The sequence below is a fragment of the Microcaecilia unicolor genome, chromosome 6 (genome assembly GCF_901765095.1).
Source record: "Microcaecilia unicolor chromosome 6, aMicUni1.1, whole genome shotgun sequence".
Taxonomy (NCBI): Eukaryota; Metazoa; Chordata; class Amphibia; order Gymnophiona; family Siphonopidae; genus Microcaecilia; species Microcaecilia unicolor.
The window spans coordinates 207052588-207071823 of NC_044036.1; the positions used below are offsets into that span (position 1 = coordinate 207052588).

Sequence of the window (19236 nt, forward strand, 5' to 3'; positions counted from 1 at the left end):
TGAAAGCCCCACATAAGGGCACTCTAAGGCCTATGCCTTACTATGTACTATTTTTTGAATATTTTTATTGCTGAAATTGTCTATTACCAATGGTCAACTTATTCTTGCTGTACACTTCCTTGGGTGAATTTAAAAAAAAAATGCAGTAAAATCCTAATGAATAAATAAGTAATACTTTGGACTGTTGACTTAAATATATTTTTCATGGTTTGATAGGATGATATTTATTTTGATTTGTTAATATGATCTTAGATCTGCTTATTTATATTTTGTAATTTAGTTTTTAAAACATATTTTCATAACCAGAACTTGTATTGGTGTAAGATATTTAATTTGTGCCTGTTATTTAAAAAAAAAAAAACCTAGAATTCCTAAATGTATGCTCCAAAGTTAGGCTCTTAAATTTGTTCCTGTTTTCAGCCAAATGTTGAAGCATAAGGGGCTCATTTTCAACAGAGAAAAATGTCCAAAAGTGGCATAAATCTGCATTTAGAATTTTTTCTCACAAAAGCGTACAAATTGGTATTTCTGAAACCAATTTTTGACAGTTTTCTATGAAGTCCATCAGAAGTGTGTTCGAATCACAAGGGAGCATGTCAGGGATATATTACGGGTGGGATCTAGGCATTCCTAACGGATGTTTTTCTGCTATAATGGAACAAAACAAAAATGTCCAGGGCTACAATTTGGACGTTTTGGTCTAGACCTGTTTCATTAATGAATAACCTACAAAAAAGTACCCTAGATGACCACTGCAGGAATAAAGGAATGACACCCCCTTACTCTTTCATTTGTCACTGACCCCCCTCACATCCCACAAAGATGTAAATGAATCAGTACATACCAGCCTCTATGGCAGTCCTATTAGAGTAGAATGCAGGTCCCTGGAATAGCCTAGTGATCGGTGCAGTGCACTGTAGAGAAGGGGACCCAGGTCCATAATCCACTCTATTACACTTATGGTGGAAAGTGTCATCCCCCCCTAACCTACTGTACCTATTTATAGGTGGCACTTGCAGCCAAAGGGCTATTGTAGTGGTGTATAGTTGTGTGCAGTAGGTTTTTTCTGGGTTTTGAAGGGATTACCATACAGTATAAGGGGGTAATGGTGAGATGTGTACTTGGAACCTTTTATGTGAAATCCACTGTAATGCCTCGTAGAGTGCCCCATTACTCTGCTTGGATGTCTGTGTGAACAGTCTACTAGGAAAGCTAGCTCCTCCTACATGTCAGTGGCATGCTTTTATGCATTTTTCACTTGGACATTTTTGTTTTGAAAATGGTCAAAATTGATAGATGCACTAAGCACAACAATGTCTAGGAAATTGCCATTTTCAAAGAAAAAAAATATGATCATGTTCACTACTTGATTTTTGGACATTTTCAGCAAAACATTCAAAGTTGGATTTGGATGTCATATCAAAAATGTCCCTCTAAGTTTTCAGCTGAAAATTCTTCTTAAGTTTAGGATTGTAAAAGTTATGCTTATAAATTTAGGCCTGCAATTCATTTTCCTACCTTTATGTTCTTAATTTATGAGCCTGGTGCTGAAAATCAGTACTGCACTCCTATCTTCTTTTCCTTGTCCTAAATCCTACCCATTGCCGACCACTTTTTTTACTCCTAAATTTATGTGAGTAGTAAAATTTTAAATATAAATTTAGGTGCTCAGCCCTAGTAAAATTTTCAAGGTCAATTTAGGAACATAACTCTATAGGCCATTTTTTGCCACAGCCATAAAAAGGCCAACTTTCTATTTTTTTTTAAATTAATAGCCATGCGCTAATTATACCATTAGTGTGTGGCCATTAAAGATATATTAATATATATTTTTTTTGCTTCAATATAAACAATCTATGTAAAGCTTATTTATTTTCAAAAAAGTATACAAAATTATGCATTATCATTACTAAAATTATATACTCATACCATTCATACCTGCACTCAAACAATCCTGTAGAAAATACATAAAAAGACATTTTTTCAAGACTTTAACATCGGCAGCTTACTGGTGGGAGCAAATTCAAGACTCCCAAAGACCGCCTTACACAGGCTGATCAACAAATCCCTGCTGCTTCCAGAGTAAAGAAATCACCCACCCACAGCACAGCTTAAATAGCAATCGAACTACCCATAATTCACCATTCCATGACAGCATTTAAACCTGCTGGGGCAATGCTTGATATTCCAGTGGAACATCATTGCCCCAGCAGGTTTAAATGCTGAGGTGGAATGGTGAATTATGGGTATTCATTGCTATTTAAGGTGCTCTGTGGGTGGGTGGTTTCTTTACCCCAGAAACAGCAGGGAGTTGTCGATCAGCCTGTGTATGTTGATTTTGGGAGTCAGACCTGAATTTGCTCCCACTGGTAGGTAAGCTGCTGATGTTAATTTTGTATTGCCCTTTAGATTTATTTGATTGATGTTTAGTATCATTTTCAAGAGAATTTAAGAACTTCCAAGGATTTAAGAACGTTCCAAGAGGATTTAAGAACCTTGGGTCTCCAAAAACAAGAGTGGATCATGTGCTCAGGATTTACTGGGCTTGATGGCTTGCGATTGACTTGAACTGTGTGCAGAGCGATTACTGCCCACAACCCTGAACTGTGTTGTGTTAGGAGAGCGGAACTTGTTACTAGATTGTTCTAAGATTTGTAATTAGGGCATATTAGAAGAAGTCTTGAAAAATGTATTTTTATGTATTCTGTACAGGGTAGTTGGGTACAGGTATGAATGGTATGAGTGAATGATTTTAGTAATGATGATGTATATTTTTGTATACTTTTTGAAAATAAATAAGCTTTACATAGATTGTTTATATTGGAGCAAATTTTTTTTATGTTTATAGGTTGTGCTCTGATTTAATTTATATATATCCCCGATTTTTGACAATTGCATTAAAAAATATTACGACATGAGACCTTACCACTACCCATTTTGTAGGCAGAAAGTGTTCACCTGCAAGTGAATTTTCAAAAGAAAAGGGCGCCCATCTTCTGACACAAATCGGGAGATGGGCGTCCTTCTCGCAAGTTTGCCCAAATCGGCATAATCGAAAGCTGATTTTGGGCGCCCTCAACTGCTTTCTGTCATGGGGATGACTAAAGCTCATGGGGGCTTGTCGGCAGTGTAGTGAAGGCGGGACTGGGGCATGCTTAGGAGATGGGCGTCCTCGGCCGATAATGGAAAAAAGGGCGTCCCTGACGAACACTTGGGCGACTTTACTTGGTCCATTTTTTTTTCACGATCAAGCATCAAAAAGGTGCCTGAACTGACCAGATGATCACTGGAGGGAATTGGGGATGACCTCCCCTGACTCCCCCAGTGGTCACTAACCACCTCCCACCCCAGCTTCAGAAACTTTTATCTTTTTTTTTTTTTAGAGTATGGGTGAAGGATGTCTTTTGCTATGCCGTTGAAGATGTCCAAAATGTGGATGGTTCTGTGAGAAGGACATCCATGCATTTGCTGTGCTTCTGACACCCCCTTTATTTATTTGGATCACAAGTAGCAGCAGTGGGATTTGAACTGGCCACCTCTGGATTGCAAGAACAGTGTTCTAGCCACTAGGCCACTCCACCCCTCCACTTCACTCCACTCCACTCCCTTGAAATTTGGCCGTCCCTGTGAGGGGGGGGGGGGGAGGTATGTGTGTGTCAGTGGAGGCATAACGAAGGCGTGGACGTCCTTCTTTCAAACATTTTGGATGTCCTCAATGCCCCCCCCCCCCCCCCACAGAGATGGCCAAATTTCAAGGGAGTGGAGGCCTAGTGGTTGGAGCACTGGTCTTGCAATCCAGATGTAGCCAATTCAAATCCCACTGCTGCTACTTGTGATCCAAAATCCAAATAAATAAAGGGGATGTCAGAGGCATAGCAAAGGCATGGACATTCTTCTCACAGAAACATCCACATTTTAGACATCCTCAACTACCGTCACAGGGACGGAGGCATAGTTAGGCGGGAAGGACGTCCTCAACTGCCGTTGCAGGGATGGAGGCATAGCAAAGGACATTCTTCACCCATACTCTTAAAAAAAACTAAAAAGACAGCCCTGACAAGCACTTGGACATTTTTACCTGGACTTTTGTTTTTCTAAGGTTGTAGACGGCTATTATACACACAGCTTGTCTGCATGTATGAAGCCATCTTTGGCATGCAGAGAGCAGCCACGCATAATGCTTGGCTGCTCTGCACTGGCTTCCCCTCCTTAGGAAGGAAATTGTGTGCAAATGAGCTAACAGCAAGCAGCTCATTTGCATGCAGTTTCCTTCATGCATGCCCGTTCCTTTCCAAATTGCTAAGGGATCGGTAAGGGAAGGGCTTTTTCTGTTCAGTTAGTGGGACCAGTGCACTATGAATGCTGGCTCCTCCCATGACCAAATGGCTTGGATTTGGTCATTTCTGAGAAGGGCGTCCTCGGTTTCCATTATCGACGAAAATCGGGGACGACCATCTCTAAGGTCAACCTAAATTTGCTGATTTGGGCGTCCACGACCGTATTATCGAAAGGAAAGATGGACGCCCATCTTGTTTCGATAATACGGGTTCCCTCGCCCCTTCGCGGAGCCATCCTGTGAGGATGACCCCCCAGAAAAACTTGGGCATCCCGTTCGATTATACCCCTCCTGGTGTTCTTGTGCTAGTCAGTTAGTGTGAGTTAATGTGAATGACCTAACTGGTTAGTTTAGGAATACCCACTCTGTGCCCCCTGACATGTCCCCTCCTCCCAGAAATTATTAGCACCCGGATTAGTGTGTGTTAATTTGACAGTTACTGCAGGATGCCTGAGCGCATCCCATGGTACTCCATTTTAAGCTCTGTTAGATGTGCATTAGCTCCTAATCCAGTTTAAAAGTGCCCAAAGTTAGGAGCATAAATCCTTTGAATATTGGACTTCTTAAGTCTAGAGGTGAGAATATTCTTGTGATTTATTAATCTGACATCAGAGCTATTTGTTCTTTTGGCATTTATTGTATTATTTTTTGGTTGGCTTGTAGCATGTTAGGATTGATTTTGTTGTGTTTTTACTGCTTGTAACTAATATTATTGCATTATGACCTAAGCTTCAGGTTTTAATGTGTGATTAACAAATTAAGGGGCCCTTTTATTTCACTAATAGATTTAGTGGGACTTTTACCAAAGCGTGCTAGTGTTTTTAGTGTGCACTAAATGCTGAGATGCCCATTATATTCCTATGGGTGTCTTAGCATTTAGCATGTGCCAATTTTTAGCTCGCACTAAAAACGCTAGTGTGCCTTTGTAAAAGACCCTCAGTGCATACTAATGAATTAGTGTGCATTAAGTGCCATGCAAGGGACTGCATGGCATTTAGTGCATGCTAAATCCATTAGTACACCTTAATAAAAGGACCTCTTAATAATTAATCCCATCTACAGCCTCCCAACTCCTTCTGCCCTATTTGAGGATTCCTAGGTGACATATGTTCAGGGCCTTTTTTGAGGGAATACTTGAGGGTACTGAGTACCGGCACCTTTCCATTGTCTGCTAAAATTGACCCATGGACCCCAAGTTTTAATGAAAGAGCTCAGGCTCTACTTACCAATTCTGCCTTGTCATAGATTCTGTGACTGGTTGCAGAGTCCTGGCTATTGTGGGATGGGTCCCCAGTGATCACCCCAGTCCTGAAGGGTGGCCTAGCATTTGAGTACCAGCACCTTTTTTGCTAGAAAAAAAACACATTGTATACATTTCTCTTTTTCTTACTGTCTCCTTTTAATTAGATACTGAAGCAGAGTAGATGTTATTCACTCCTGCATTACTTCTCGTTTTGGTAGCCTTTTGTCTGCTGAAGAGACAAATCTCTGCTTGCATTTCCTTCTTTTATTTATGTAATTACTGAAATAAATTGAGTTATCTTTTCTATTTTCAGTCATACTTTGAAAAAATAATTTTTTATATTACTATTGTAATTTTGTGCAGTAGGTCATATAAATGAGTTTTTTTCATTTTTTTCTTTAGCAATTACATGCTCTGTAGATGATGAGATACCAAATGGCGTTTCTACACCTCAAAAGGAGGAATATGAAAACGGACATGTGCTGAAATTTTCTTGCAATGAGAATTACAAAATAAAAGGAGAAGAATTGCGTCAATGTTACTATTTTGGATGGTTTCCAAAAACACTGCCACAATGTATAGGTAAACACTTCTTTTAGAAAAAGATATAGGTAAACACTTCTTTTAGAAACAAGAAAAATGTTTTCATGCATTATCATTTCTTATTCTTATTCTGTGAAAATTGAAAAGCTCTGGGTATCTGTATAAAACATGAAACTGGGGTACAATATAGTAAATATAGGGGTATCTACTCTGAGGTACCTACAATGAGCCTACCTAGAGTCTATTCTATAAAAAAAGTAGGCACCTACTTTTCTTTATAACAGTGTAATATGGCAAGAACATGCCAATCTTCTAGATGTTATCACTTACACCAGCCATAGAACTGGTGTAGATGGTCGCACCTAGATTGCAAAAGACCACATATAAATTATAGGAGTCTATAATCTATGCATGTAAAAATGCACCCTGCTCATGCTCCATTTAAACTCTACTGATGTGACTGTCTACATGTAAACTACATATCAGTGCATTTAGGTGTTATTTTATAAATTAGCGTGTAAATGCCAGTATTCAGGTTATTTGTGGAATTCTTTGTGCTTAAATCTTTGTGCTTTCCCCATAGAATTACCCTCTATACTCTTTAAGACCTTGCCTCGTTCCTGAAAAATGATTCCTTTTATCAAGTCTGGAAGCATTAGGGTGTGTTAACTTCTCCAGATAATTGAGTTCCTGGCTTCTACTTGTGTCAGCACTTCCAAAGATTGTATATAATGCAAAACTTTCAGCACCATAGGTTTAGGATATTTAGGGGTCCTTTTACAAAGGCGCATCAGCATTTTTAGTGCACACTAAAAATAAGTTTATGCTAAACGCTAGAGATGCCCATATGGGTGTCTCTAGCGTTTAGCGCACACTAAAAACGCTAGTGTGCCTTTGTAGAAGACCCCCTTAGTGTTTAGTATTTTGTGTGAAGGAACCCAGTGTGTTCTCTCTTTTTCAAGATCCTTGTTAATTTCGTAAATTCCATAAATGTAGTAGTGTTTGACCCTTCAGCTCCTCCTTGTAAGCTAAGGATTGTTCTTGCGACTCCTTGTTTACACCTTTCAAATCTCTCAGAAATTGTTCAGTTTATTGTGTATTGCCTTTTGGAGATCTGAATTCATGTTTCCAGCAGTGGCGTAGCCAGAAGGCAATTTTTGGGTGGGCCAACAAGTTGGATGGGTGGGCACTAGAGTTGCCAACTTTTTGAAAAAGAAAAAAACCACAGCCACCTAATACACCCATGCTTTGCCCCTACCCCACCCCATGCTCCACCTCTACCTCACTCCCAATTACTTCAATGAGGGTAGTAGTGCAGGCTTCAGTGGCCAATTGAGAGTTAAAGGAAGTACAAGGAACTGCACTCTTCTTCAGCCCCCATTGAGCCATGGTCCTCCACCACACATATGGTATTGAACACCAAACACATTCCACATCCAGAGAACCTCCTGGCCTTCCACCAACAATGGATGCAGAACACAGCAAGGACATCTCTCTATATAAAGGGCAAAACCAACGTTCTATGAAGCCTCCAGCCGGAAGTGTGAAGGGGGCGAGATATCCGGTTTCCCTATGAGTGTCTGCCCCGCCCTCTCTGTAACACAGTCAGTGAAGGAAAACAGCAGAGCACGAAATCAAATCGCTGGCTCTGTAACAGTGAAGGACTCAGAGGGGGGAGGGGAGAGAGGCCAGAGGGCAGGGACACACATACTCCCACATGCACACAGAAGAAAACATTGCTAGCCCCCGTTTCATTTGCATCAGAAACGGGGCTTTTTTACTAGTTTCCCCATAAAACTCACCATACAAAGAAATTCTGGTAATCTCAATAATAGACATGTTGTAAAGTAATTTAAAAAAATCTACAAACAAGAGTCACTCAGAATCTACAGCAAATCTACCATGCCAGCACTAACTTCCAAAACAAGGATCCTCTACCTATGAAAAGCGGCTCTAAAATATTGATACATCTATACAGAAAACTGAACAAGCAAAATTACTACAGAATGCTACATAGAAACTTCATGGTGACAGAATACCTTGGGGCCACGCACACAGACCCAAATACAGAATAAGTGACCACAAACTCTATAAATATAAATTAAACTGAAACCCCAAGAAACCAGACCTTGCATGTAGTACAACAAAATATAAAGGTATCATCACATGCCAGGGATGGTGTTTTCAGACTTGGTTTGATTGGTAACTGAGGTTACCTGTGCCCTAGTCCCACCCACACCTAGGTAAACTCCCTTTATATAGGGCAATCAAGGGACAAATATTTTCATTACACTTAATTGGTCAATCCTAATTCTTGTTATTCCCTATCACCTTTTCACACTTCTGAATCACATCATTATGACCTTCATTCAGTGCAATACATGTTCTGCTTTAATCATAAGGCAAACTATCTGGAACCTTAGAGCTTGTCCTATCTGTCTCCAAATATCAGCTTTGAAAGATGAGATCAACAAACTCAAGAAGGAATTAGCTACAATTAAAGAAGCATCCAGGATTACTCATTTCCCAGCTAATTTACCACCACCACTGCCTCAGAGAATGAAACAACAGAGGAACAGATAGGTTACAGTAGGCTCTGGTAGACTAAGATCTATGACAAAGAAACACTTGCCCTTCCAAGCTTTGCCCCTGTCAAATACTTTTGCAGCGTTGTATCATTATGATGCTGAAAAAAGAAGTACTGTGGTGGAACCAGAGGCAATTAAAGTGTCATATCTGTTGTGTTATGTGTTTTTCATGTGTGATCAGGTGCAGTATTCTGCTAGCGTGTAGTATTTGCAGCCCTTTTTGTTTTTCACTAGGTAGTGTATTGGTGTTTTAGATCCCGGTGTAATTACAGTTCTGCCTTTCCACGCATAAGGTTGTAGCTCATCCTGTCCTTGGACTTACTGCTGTTATGGTTTGGTAAGGTTATGAGTGTGTTTTTGCACAAGTTTGTGTATAGTGTTTTGCAGTGGAGAGATTGTGTGTTGGTCTTACTGAGGTGGCACCAAAACATCAGAAAGGGTTTTAGAGCCTAAATCATGACACACTACCTCTTGAAGGATCTACATATAGAGCCTATGCATTTCTAAGGTCAGCACTGGCATGATATGGGAAAGGGGGCAGGGAAATACTACTGAAGAGGAAGAGGGAGTGCTGGGTAAGGAGGAAAGAAGGAAGGAAAGGAGAAAGGGATGGGTTTTGTGGGAATATCCAGAATGAATATGTATGATGTATATACACACACAAATGAATATGCTAATATGCCCCACCCCATCCTTTGCGCCCCCCCCAAATGAAACAGTCAAACTACGCCCATGATTTGATAGCTTTGAGTCGCAAACAGTGACTGTTACACAAAACAGAATCCGTGTAACTCATTTGATTGCAATCCCCTCTGTGCATTTGTTGCTGTTTGCAACTCAGTATTTTTTCCCATGGCACCCTTATTTAATGCTGTGCATCGGCCCCTAAGAGCCAATAGGGAAAGATCAGAAGAAGTCAATCACAGGAAATTGCAATTACAGGGCTAGAAGCCCTAGTTCACAGTGCAATCTATACACAGACAATGCAACTGAATACAGATAATATTTATACTAAATATACTTAACAAATGCATCCTGCTTTCATGGATATGGAGACAGAAGATTAATCTTGAGTTCTCAACCAAGTCATCTCCACCTCTCCTTCTTCCACTCCATTCGCTCACCTTTCCTTCAACACCTTTTACCTTTTCTTCCTTTTCTAAAATCATTGAAGAGGAACTACCTGTTTCTTAGATCCTATTCCCATCCATCTACTGAGCACTGTCTCTCCTACTTTGACCCCTTCTATCTTTCATATCCTCAATCTTTCACTTTCAACGGCAACTGTTCCTCAAAAACCCTGCTTTGGACCCTACCTGTCCTTCCTTCTATTGCCCAATCTTCCTCCTCTTTTCTTAACCAAGCTTTTTGAACATGCTGTTCAGCAACATTATCTTGACTTTCTTTCATCTCAAGTTATTCTTGATCCACTACAATCTGGATTTTGCCCTCTTTATTCAACTGAACAGCCCCTGCTAAAGTTTCCAATTACCTGTTCCTAGCCACAGCCAAAGGCCTCTATTCTATCCTCATCCTTCTCAATCTGTCTGGTGCTTTTGACATTGTTGATCACCATCTACTCCTTGAAACACTGTCCTCACTTGGATTTCAGGGCTCTGTTCTGTCTTGGATTTCATCTTTTCTCTCCCATCACACTTTTAGTGTATGCTCTGGTGAATCCTTCTCCACTGCTATCCCACTATAAGTCGGTGTACCTCAGGGCTCTGTCTTGGGACTACTTGTTTGTCTATCTATACTTATTCCCTTGCAGGCAGATGATCAAAAGCCTCACGCTGTTCCAAACAGCGCTCTAAAATAGCGCTGGAACACCGCGGGGCGCTATTAGACCTATGATCAGAGATAATGCATGCAAATTTAAGCAGCGCAATTATCTCTGATCTTGGGGTAGAAGTTCGGGCGAATTGTGCCTGAGCATGCGCTCAGCACAATCCTCCCGCACTTGTTTGACAAGTGGGTACAGTGGGTTTGGGGGGCGGTGTGGAGGGCTCCCATTTACCAGCACAAGTGTAACAGGTGGGGGGGGGGGGGGGATGGGCCTGGGTCTACCTGCCTGACGTCCACTGCACCCCCTAATAACTGCTCCAGTGACCTGCATACTGCTGCCAGGGAGGTGGGTATGACATTTGAGGGTGAACATAAAAAGTTGTGAAACGGCATATTTTTGTGGTGGGAGGGGGTTTGTGACCACTGGGGGAGTCAGGGGAGGTCATCCCCGACTCCCTCCAGTGGTCATTGGTCATTTAGGAACTTTTTGGGGCCCTATTCGTGGAAAAACAGGGTCCAGGAAAAGTGCCCTAAATTCTCGCTAAAAACGCATATTTTTTTTTCCATTATCGGCGAAAGGCACCTATCTCTGATCGGCCGATAACCACGCCCAGTTCCGCCTTCACCACGCCTTTGACACGCCCCCATCAACTTTGTCCGCATCCGCGACGGAGTGCAGTTGAAAACGTCCAAATTCGGCTTTCGATTATACCGCTTTATTCGTTTTTGTGAGATAAACGTCTATCTCCCGATTTGGTTCGCAATATAGGCGTTTTTCTTTTTCAATTATAAGCTGGATAGTAACATAGTAGATGACGGCAGAAAAAGACCTGCACGGTCCATCCAGTCTGCCCAAGAAGATAAATTTCTATGTGCTCCTTTTTTATTTGTACTGTCCTCTTCAGGGCACAGACCGTATAAGTCTGGCCAGCCCTATCTCAGCCTCCCAACCACCAACCCCGCCCCCCCCCCCACCAGCTCTGGCACAGACTGTATAAGTCTGGCCAGCACTATCCTCGCCTCCCAACTACCAGTCCCGCCTCCCACCACCAGCTCTGACACAGATCGTATAAGTCTGCCCAGCATTATCCCCGCTGCCCAACCACCAGCCCCCGGCACAGACCATGTAAGTCTGCCCAGCACTAGTCCCGCCTCCCAACCACCAGCCCCAGCACAGACCGTATAAATCTGCCCAGCACTAGCCCCACCTCCCAACCACCAGCTCTGCCACCCATTCTAGGCTAAGCTCCTGAGGATCCCTTCCTTCTGCACAGGATTCCTTTATGTTTATCCCATGCATGTTTGAATTCCATTACTGGGCCCCTATTTATTGCCAAACCCCTCCCCCCAAAACAAAACAAAAAATGTCCTTCTCTTATTGGGGGTAGTTTATAAATCAAAGAATATGTGTGTGTTTTAAGGACACACATAAGGGGATTTAAAAGCCTCTACCCTTAACAGCTCCATAACAAGAGCATTCTTAAGTGAATTTGAGCATGTGTTTCCCTTCCTGGACTTTAGAGTTAACTGCAGTCATACACTGTGTTGAAGTAATGAATGAGTAATTTAAACATATGCTTTTGCCGACATGCCAACATTTTATTCTGCAAGAAATTTTACTGCTTTAGTTCTGAACAGTGTTTTTCATTATGTATGCAAAAATTAAACTAAGGTACTGGGTTCTTGTTTTAGAAATTACGTGCAAAAGGCCATCAAGAAAAGGTGCATTGCTTTCCCCACATTTACAAATTTACAAACATCTGGATACAGTGAACATTTCTTGTGAAGATGGTTATAAAATTAATGGATCAGATCTAATTCAGTGCTACTCCTTTGGATGGTACCCAAAGCCACCGACTTGCCAAGGTGAGATTTGTTTATATATGGGTCAATTTTCAACCATTGTGGCTAGCATATTAATTGAAATACCAGTGCTTAAATACATACATATATTCAGCATCACCACCACACAGACACATACTTAATATCTATATTAATCTATTTATCTATGTATATATAAAATCAGTGGTGCTGAGTGAACTTTTAGGGTGTAAGTCTAAAAAAGGATTTTTTACACATAAAGGCCTTTTTACATGCATAAGAAAAGAAAGGAAAGGGTTTTTGATTTTGCTCGTGCCTTTTTCATTTGTAGCTCAAGGTAAGTTACTTTCAGGTATACTTTGTATTATTTCCCTGTCTCCAGAGCACTTATAGTGGCACATTCCCGGTTAACCAGGAATGTGACATAACGTGGCTAAGTTGACTCTAGCGCTGGGAATGAAAAGGGTTAAAGGGATAGAGAAGGTGTAGAGTTTGTGTGTGTGTGTGTTGGGGGGGAGGGTGGATGGTGTTAGGATCTAGGAACAGAGGATAGACTGTCTGATTGGTGCAGTTAAACAAGAGCGCATCAATCAGAGATTAAGCCTTGAGATCTTGGAAGCAGCCTTTGGTGGGCATAGTCACATATTAAATGACGACAGATAAAGACCTGTGTGGTCCATCTAGTCTAGCCAACAAGATAAAACTCATTTTACATGGTATATGATTTTTTATATGTATACCCGAGTTTGATTTGTCCTTGCCTTTCTCAGGGCACAGACTGTAGAAGTCTGCCCAGCACTGTTCTTGTACTAAATTCTGAAGCTAATTTACACTCCAGCCCACCCCTATCTATTCAGTCACAATCAGGGCATAGACCGTAGAAGTCTGCCCAGCACCAGTTTTGTTTCCCATCTAATCTCCAATAGAAGCCCAGGTGGGAGGAAGAATTTTTTACTCTCCCACCCTCCCCAAAGGTAGAGAGTAGGCATGGTGATAGTGGGTGGGGGCATTTTGTGTGTCTGTGTGTGTGTGGGGGGGGGGGGGGGTCACAGCGGTGGTCTAAAGGCCTTTCCCCATATGATGGTCACATTGGTAGTTGATATTTGAACAATACCACTGGAAATAATAAGAAGGGGTAAGGTTCATGTTTTATACCGTCATGAATCCTGGGAGCAGGCAGGTTTGGTGTTATTGCGAGCCTTGCCTTGGGAGGGGTGGGGAAGTTATTTCAAGTCTTGGTTTGGACTTTTGGTTAATTCAATACTGACTAACCCATGGTTGTGCCTTTTGGAGATGTTTGGGAGAATTGTTGAAACAAGGGGAATGGTTATGAAGTTTGGAGTTTTGTCAAGATAATCAATAAAGCTACGGCCAGTTATTGCCACATGTAAAGTGTCTGAGAGTTTATTTTATTCTAATGAGACAAAGCCAACATGGATTTAGTGAAGGGAAATCTTGCTTCACCAATCTACATTTCTTTGAAGGGTTGAACAAACATTTGGATAAAGAGCTGGTTGATATTGTGTATCTGGATTTTCAAAAGGCATTTGACAAAGTACCTCATGAAAGACTCCAGAGGAAACTGGAGAGTCATGGGATAGGAGGTAGTGTTCTATTGTGGATTAAAAACTGGTTAAAAGATAGAAAACAGAAAGTAGGGTTAAATGGTCAGTATTCTCAATGGAGAAGGGTAGATAGTGAGGTTCCCCAGGGGTCGGTACTGGGACTGCTACTTTTTAACATATTTATAAATGATCTAGAGATGGGAGTAACTAGTGAGGTAATTAAATTTGCTGACGACACAAAGATATTCAAAGCTGTTAAATCGCAAGAGGATTGTGAAAAATTAACTTACAAGACTGGGAGACTGGGCATCCAAATGGCAGATGATATATAATGTGAGCAAGTGCAAAGTGATGCATGTGAGAAAGAGGACTCCGAACTATAGTTACATGATGCTAGGTTCCACATTAGGAGTCACTGGCCAGGAAAGGGATCATCTAAGTGTCATCGCTGATGATATGTTGAAACCCTTTGCTCAGTGAGTGGCGACAGCTAAGAAAGCAAATAGAATGTTAAGTATTATTAGGAAAGGAATGAAGATGTTATAATGCCTTTGTATCGCTCCATGGTGTGACCGCACCTCGAATACTGTGTGCAATTCTGGTCACCACATCTCAAAAAAGTAAAGATATAGTGGAATTAGAAAAGGTACAGAGAAGGGCGACGAAAATGATAAAGGGAATGGGACGATTTCCCTATAAGGAAAGGCTAAATTGGCTAGGGCTCTTCAGGTTGGAGAAAAGACTGCTAATGGGAGATATGATGGAGGTCTATAAAATAATGAGTGGAGTGGAACGGGTAGATGTGACTCACTTATTTACTCTTTCCAAAATTCTAGGACTAAGGGGCACGCACTAAAGCTACAAAGTAGTAAAGTTCAAAACAAATTGGAGAAAATATTTCTTCACTCAGTGTGTAATTAAACTCTGGAATTTGTTGCCAGAGAATGTAGTAAAAGCAATTAGCCTAGCGGGGTTTAAAAAATGTTTTGATAGCTTCCTAAAAGAAAAGTCCATAAGCCATTATTAAGATGGGCTTGGTAAAATCCATTGCTTCTTTCTAGGATGAGCAGCATAAAATGTATTGTACTGTTTTGGGATCTTGCCAGGTACTTGTGACCTGGATTGGCCACTGTTGGAAACAGGATTCTGGGCTTGATGGACCTTCGGTCTGTCCCAGTATGGAAGCACTTATGTACTTACATATTATTTGATGAAATGAGGGAGAGCAAATGCTGAAGTTAAGTCTGGTTTTTTTTGCAATGGAGGGATAAATAAGTACATAAGTACATAAGAGTGGAGGAGTGGCCTAGTGGTTAGGGTGGTGGACTTTGGTCCTGGGGAGCTGCAGAACTGAGTTCAATTCCCACTTCAGGCACAGGCAGCTCCTTGTGACTCTGGGCAAGTCACTTAACCCTCCATTGCACCATGTAAGCCGCATTGAGCTTGCCATGAGTGGGAAAGTGTGGGGTACAAATGTAACAAAAAAAAAAGTAATGCTACAGTGGGGAAAGGCCAAGGGTCCATCGAGCCCAGCATCCTGTCCACGACAGCAGCCAATCCAGGCCAAGGGCAGCTGGCAAGCTTCCCAAACGTACAAACATTCTATACATGTTATTCCTGGAATTGTGGATTTTTCCCAAGTCCATTTAGTAGCGGTTTATGGACTTGTCCTTTAGGAAACCGTCTAACCCCCTTTTAAACTCTGCCAAGCTAACCGCCTTCACCACATTCTCCGGCAATGAATTCCAGAGTTTAATTACGCGTTGGGTGAAAAAAAAATTTTTCCGATTTGTTTTAAATTTACTACACTGTAGTTTCATCTCATGCCCCCTAGTCCTAGTATTTTTGGAAAGCGTGAACAGATGCTTCACATCCACCTGCACTCCACTCATTATTTTATATACTTCTATCATGTCTCCCCTCAGCCGTCTCTTCTCCAAGCTGAAAAGCCCTAGCCTCCTTAGTCTTTCTTCTTAGGGAAGTCGTCCCATCCCCGCTATCATTTTAGTCACCGTTCGCTGCACCTTTTCCAATTCTACTATATCTTTCTTGAGATGCAGCGACCAGAATTGACCACAATACTCAAGGTGCGGTCACACCATGGAGCGATATAACGGCATTATAACATCCTCACACCTGTTTTCCATACCTTTCCTAATAATACCCAACATTCTATTCGCTTTCCGAGCTGCAGCAGCACACTGAGCAGAAGGTTTCAGTGTATTATCGACGACGACACCCAGATCCCTTTCTTGGTCCGTAACTCCTAACGTGGAACCTTGCATGACGTAGCTATAATTCGGGTTCTTTTTTCCCACATGCATCACCTTGCACTTGCTCACATTAAACGTCATCTGCCATCTAGCTGCCCAGTCACCCAGTCTCCCAGTCTTGTAAGGTCCTTCTGTAAATTTTCACAATCCTGTCGCGAGTTAACGACTTTGAATAACTTTGTGACATCTGCAAATTTTATTACCTCGCTAGTTACTCCCATCTCTAAATCATTAATAAATATATTAAAAATTATCAGTCCTAGCACAGACCCCTGAGGAACCCCACTAACTACCCTTCTTCATTGTGAATACTGCCCATTTAACCCCACTCTCTGTTTCCTATCCTTCAACCAGTTTTTAATCCACAATATGACTTTTCCTCCTATCCCATGACCCTCCAATTTCCTCTATAGCCTTTCATGAGGTACCTTGTCAAATGCCTTTTGAAAATCCAGATATACAATATCAACCGGCTCCCCTTTGTCCACATGTTTGTTTACTCCTTCAAAGGATTGAAGTAAATTGGTCAGGCAAGATTTCCCCACACAAAAGCCATGCTGACTTGGTCTCAGTAATCCATGTCCTCGGATGTGCTCTGTAATTTTGTTTTTGATAATAGCCTCTACCATTTTCCCCGACACCGACGTCAGACTCACTGGTCTATAATTTCCCGGATCTCCCCTGGAACCTTTTTTAAAAATGGGCGTTACATCGGCCACCCTCCAATCTTCCGGTACCACTCTCGATTTTAAGGATAAATTGCATATCACTAGCAGTAGCTCCGCAAGCTCATTTTTCAGTTCTCTCAGTACTCTAGGATGAATACCATCCGGTCCAGGAGATTTGCTACTCTTCAGTTTGCTGAACTGCCCCATTACATCCTCCAGGTTTACCGTGAAGTCAGTAAGTTTCTCCGACTCGTCCGCTTGAAATATCGTTTCCGACACCGGTATCCCACCCAAATCTTCCTCGGTGAAGACCGAAGCAAAGAATTCACACACATATGACATCTCACCAACTGGGAGATAACCATACATGTGACACTCAATGAAAAAGCCTGGATAGCACCCCTCTTGCTGCTGGACTGCTGACTCCATCTTAGTGTTTTTGAGTTTTTCAATAATTTAAAACTTGCTACAGTATTAAGGATATTAGCCTAATATAAAAGTGTCTTTTAGTTTATATAGTATATTTTATGATTTATTTAGTGTTTCCTTCTTAGATGGTAATGAAATATATTTAAAACTCTGTAAGAGCACTCCTTGCTTGTTACTCTAATTACAATAACTGACTATAATGAAGAGTTGTCCTAGGGGTGGGTGGGAATACTAAACTAGATCCTGCAGTGGTTATGGAGATTAGTTGTTAAAATTTGCTTTTTATATTTTTATTTTTGCCTAACACTAACCTACAATTCCTCCTTCAAACCCCAATCTTTAAGTTCCCAAAGCACAAAGCAAAGTAGCGTTCACTTACCAGAGAAATGCAGTGGCGTACCAAGGGGGGGGGGGGGGGGGGGGGGGGGGGGCGGTCCGCCCCGGGTGCCCTCCGCTGGAGGGGTGCCGCGCGCCGGTCAGCATCATTGGTTCCCATGCTCCCTCTGCCCCGGAACAGGAAGTAACCTGTTCCGGGGCAGAGGAAGCATGGAAACCAACGACGCTCACCGGCGCGCGGCACCCCCCCAGTGGCGTGCACCCGGGGGGGGGTTCTTTCGCTGGGGTGGGGGGGTGTCCCTTCGCCAGGGGGGTGTCGTGCTGCATGGGGGGGGGGGTGTATCGGCGATCCGCCCCGGGTGTCAGCGCCCCTCGGAATGCCACTGGAGAAATGTCCTATTTTCTCAGAACTTCTCAGAAATGACTTGGCCAAGATCAAAATTAGTCACAGTGGGATTTGAACTGGGTTTCTTGGGATTTTTTTTTAAATTACCACATGGGTAAAAGTATGCATGGTGCCAATAAATACTTTTATGCAACTTATGTGTAGCTGTGTTCCAGGGTGCAGTTTGGACACTATATGGGGACAGAAGTATATGAGAAACACATCCATTTTTACTTAACTTCTTAAATAAAGCATTGTTTTCCAATGTTTTTCCAGTGTTGAAATACCACCCTCACAATGAACCATGAAAGGCAGGTGTAAATCCCTCTACCCCCAATGCGGTCACTGTTCCAGCAAGCACAATTTTATAACTGAACACGTGCTGCTATATGCACCATGCATGTGCAAATGCACTACACACTATTCTCTAAGAGTATGTGTATGTGCTGTTGAGCTTAACTACAAGGGGGGGGGGGGGGTATACACATAGATGCAGCAGCGGAGGAACATGGACAGATCACTGGTGGGGCTGCCTGTTCAAGCCTCCTAAGATCTGTCACTGTAAGATCTTAGTATCTTGATGTATAACCTCAGCACATCAATACATCCTGAAGTCTCATTATATTTCTGAAATATCCTTTAATGAATAACAAACAGTTTACTCAGAAATCAGAAGAGGTGCTTCTTAGCACAGAGCCTTCGTGTTCTGAAAGCTGTCTCAGTAGATGGAATCAGAGACCTGAGGAAAAGGGCAGTTCTACTACTTAAGTAGAAAAGCAGTTACACAGGCAGAGCAGCTCACAGATGGGAGATTGAAAATGCAATATGTCATTGGCAAGATATATATGAGAATATTTATGAGGTAAAACCGAGTTCTCTCCAGTGAGTCTATGAGGACAAGTGCTGACAGAAAATAAGATGGAGATAGCCATCAAGTCAGTCAGAGAGAGCGCCTGGACAGGAGAGGGGGGGGGGGGGGGGGGCTCCCAGAGCCCAAAGAACAAGAGGCCATGAAGACCAATGAGAACAGAGCCAAGTTAGGCTGAGTAAAAAGGCCTAGGCAACAACACACCACTAATAATAGTTTTTTTTAAACAAATGTGTTTGCACTACCTGTGAACTACATTTCACATAATGCCTTGCTTATTTAACATTATAGTGCACTACAGTAAAACATTAAACACATTTCAGAACCCAAACCGAACCAGGCAAGGACAGAACACTGCCATGTATGCATACAAGTGACAGAATACTGTAAATTACG

The 19236-nt window shown here is 41.9% G+C and overlaps 1 protein-coding gene across 10 annotated transcripts in view; it reads left to right on the forward strand.

Moving 5' to 3' along the window:
* Window positions 1-19236, forward strand: part of CFH (complement factor H) — a 463465-nt gene that overhangs the window by 220085 nt on the left and 224144 nt on the right. For all 10 annotated transcript variants that reach the window (XM_030205903.1, XM_030205897.1, XM_030205902.1 and 7 more), the window contains 2 exons: window positions 5982-6161; window positions 12188-12361. In XM_030205903.1, coding sequence (XP_030061763.1) covers window positions 5982-6161; window positions 12188-12361 — 354 coding nt within the window. The remainder of the gene's footprint in view (window positions 1-5981; window positions 6162-12187; window positions 12362-19236) is intronic.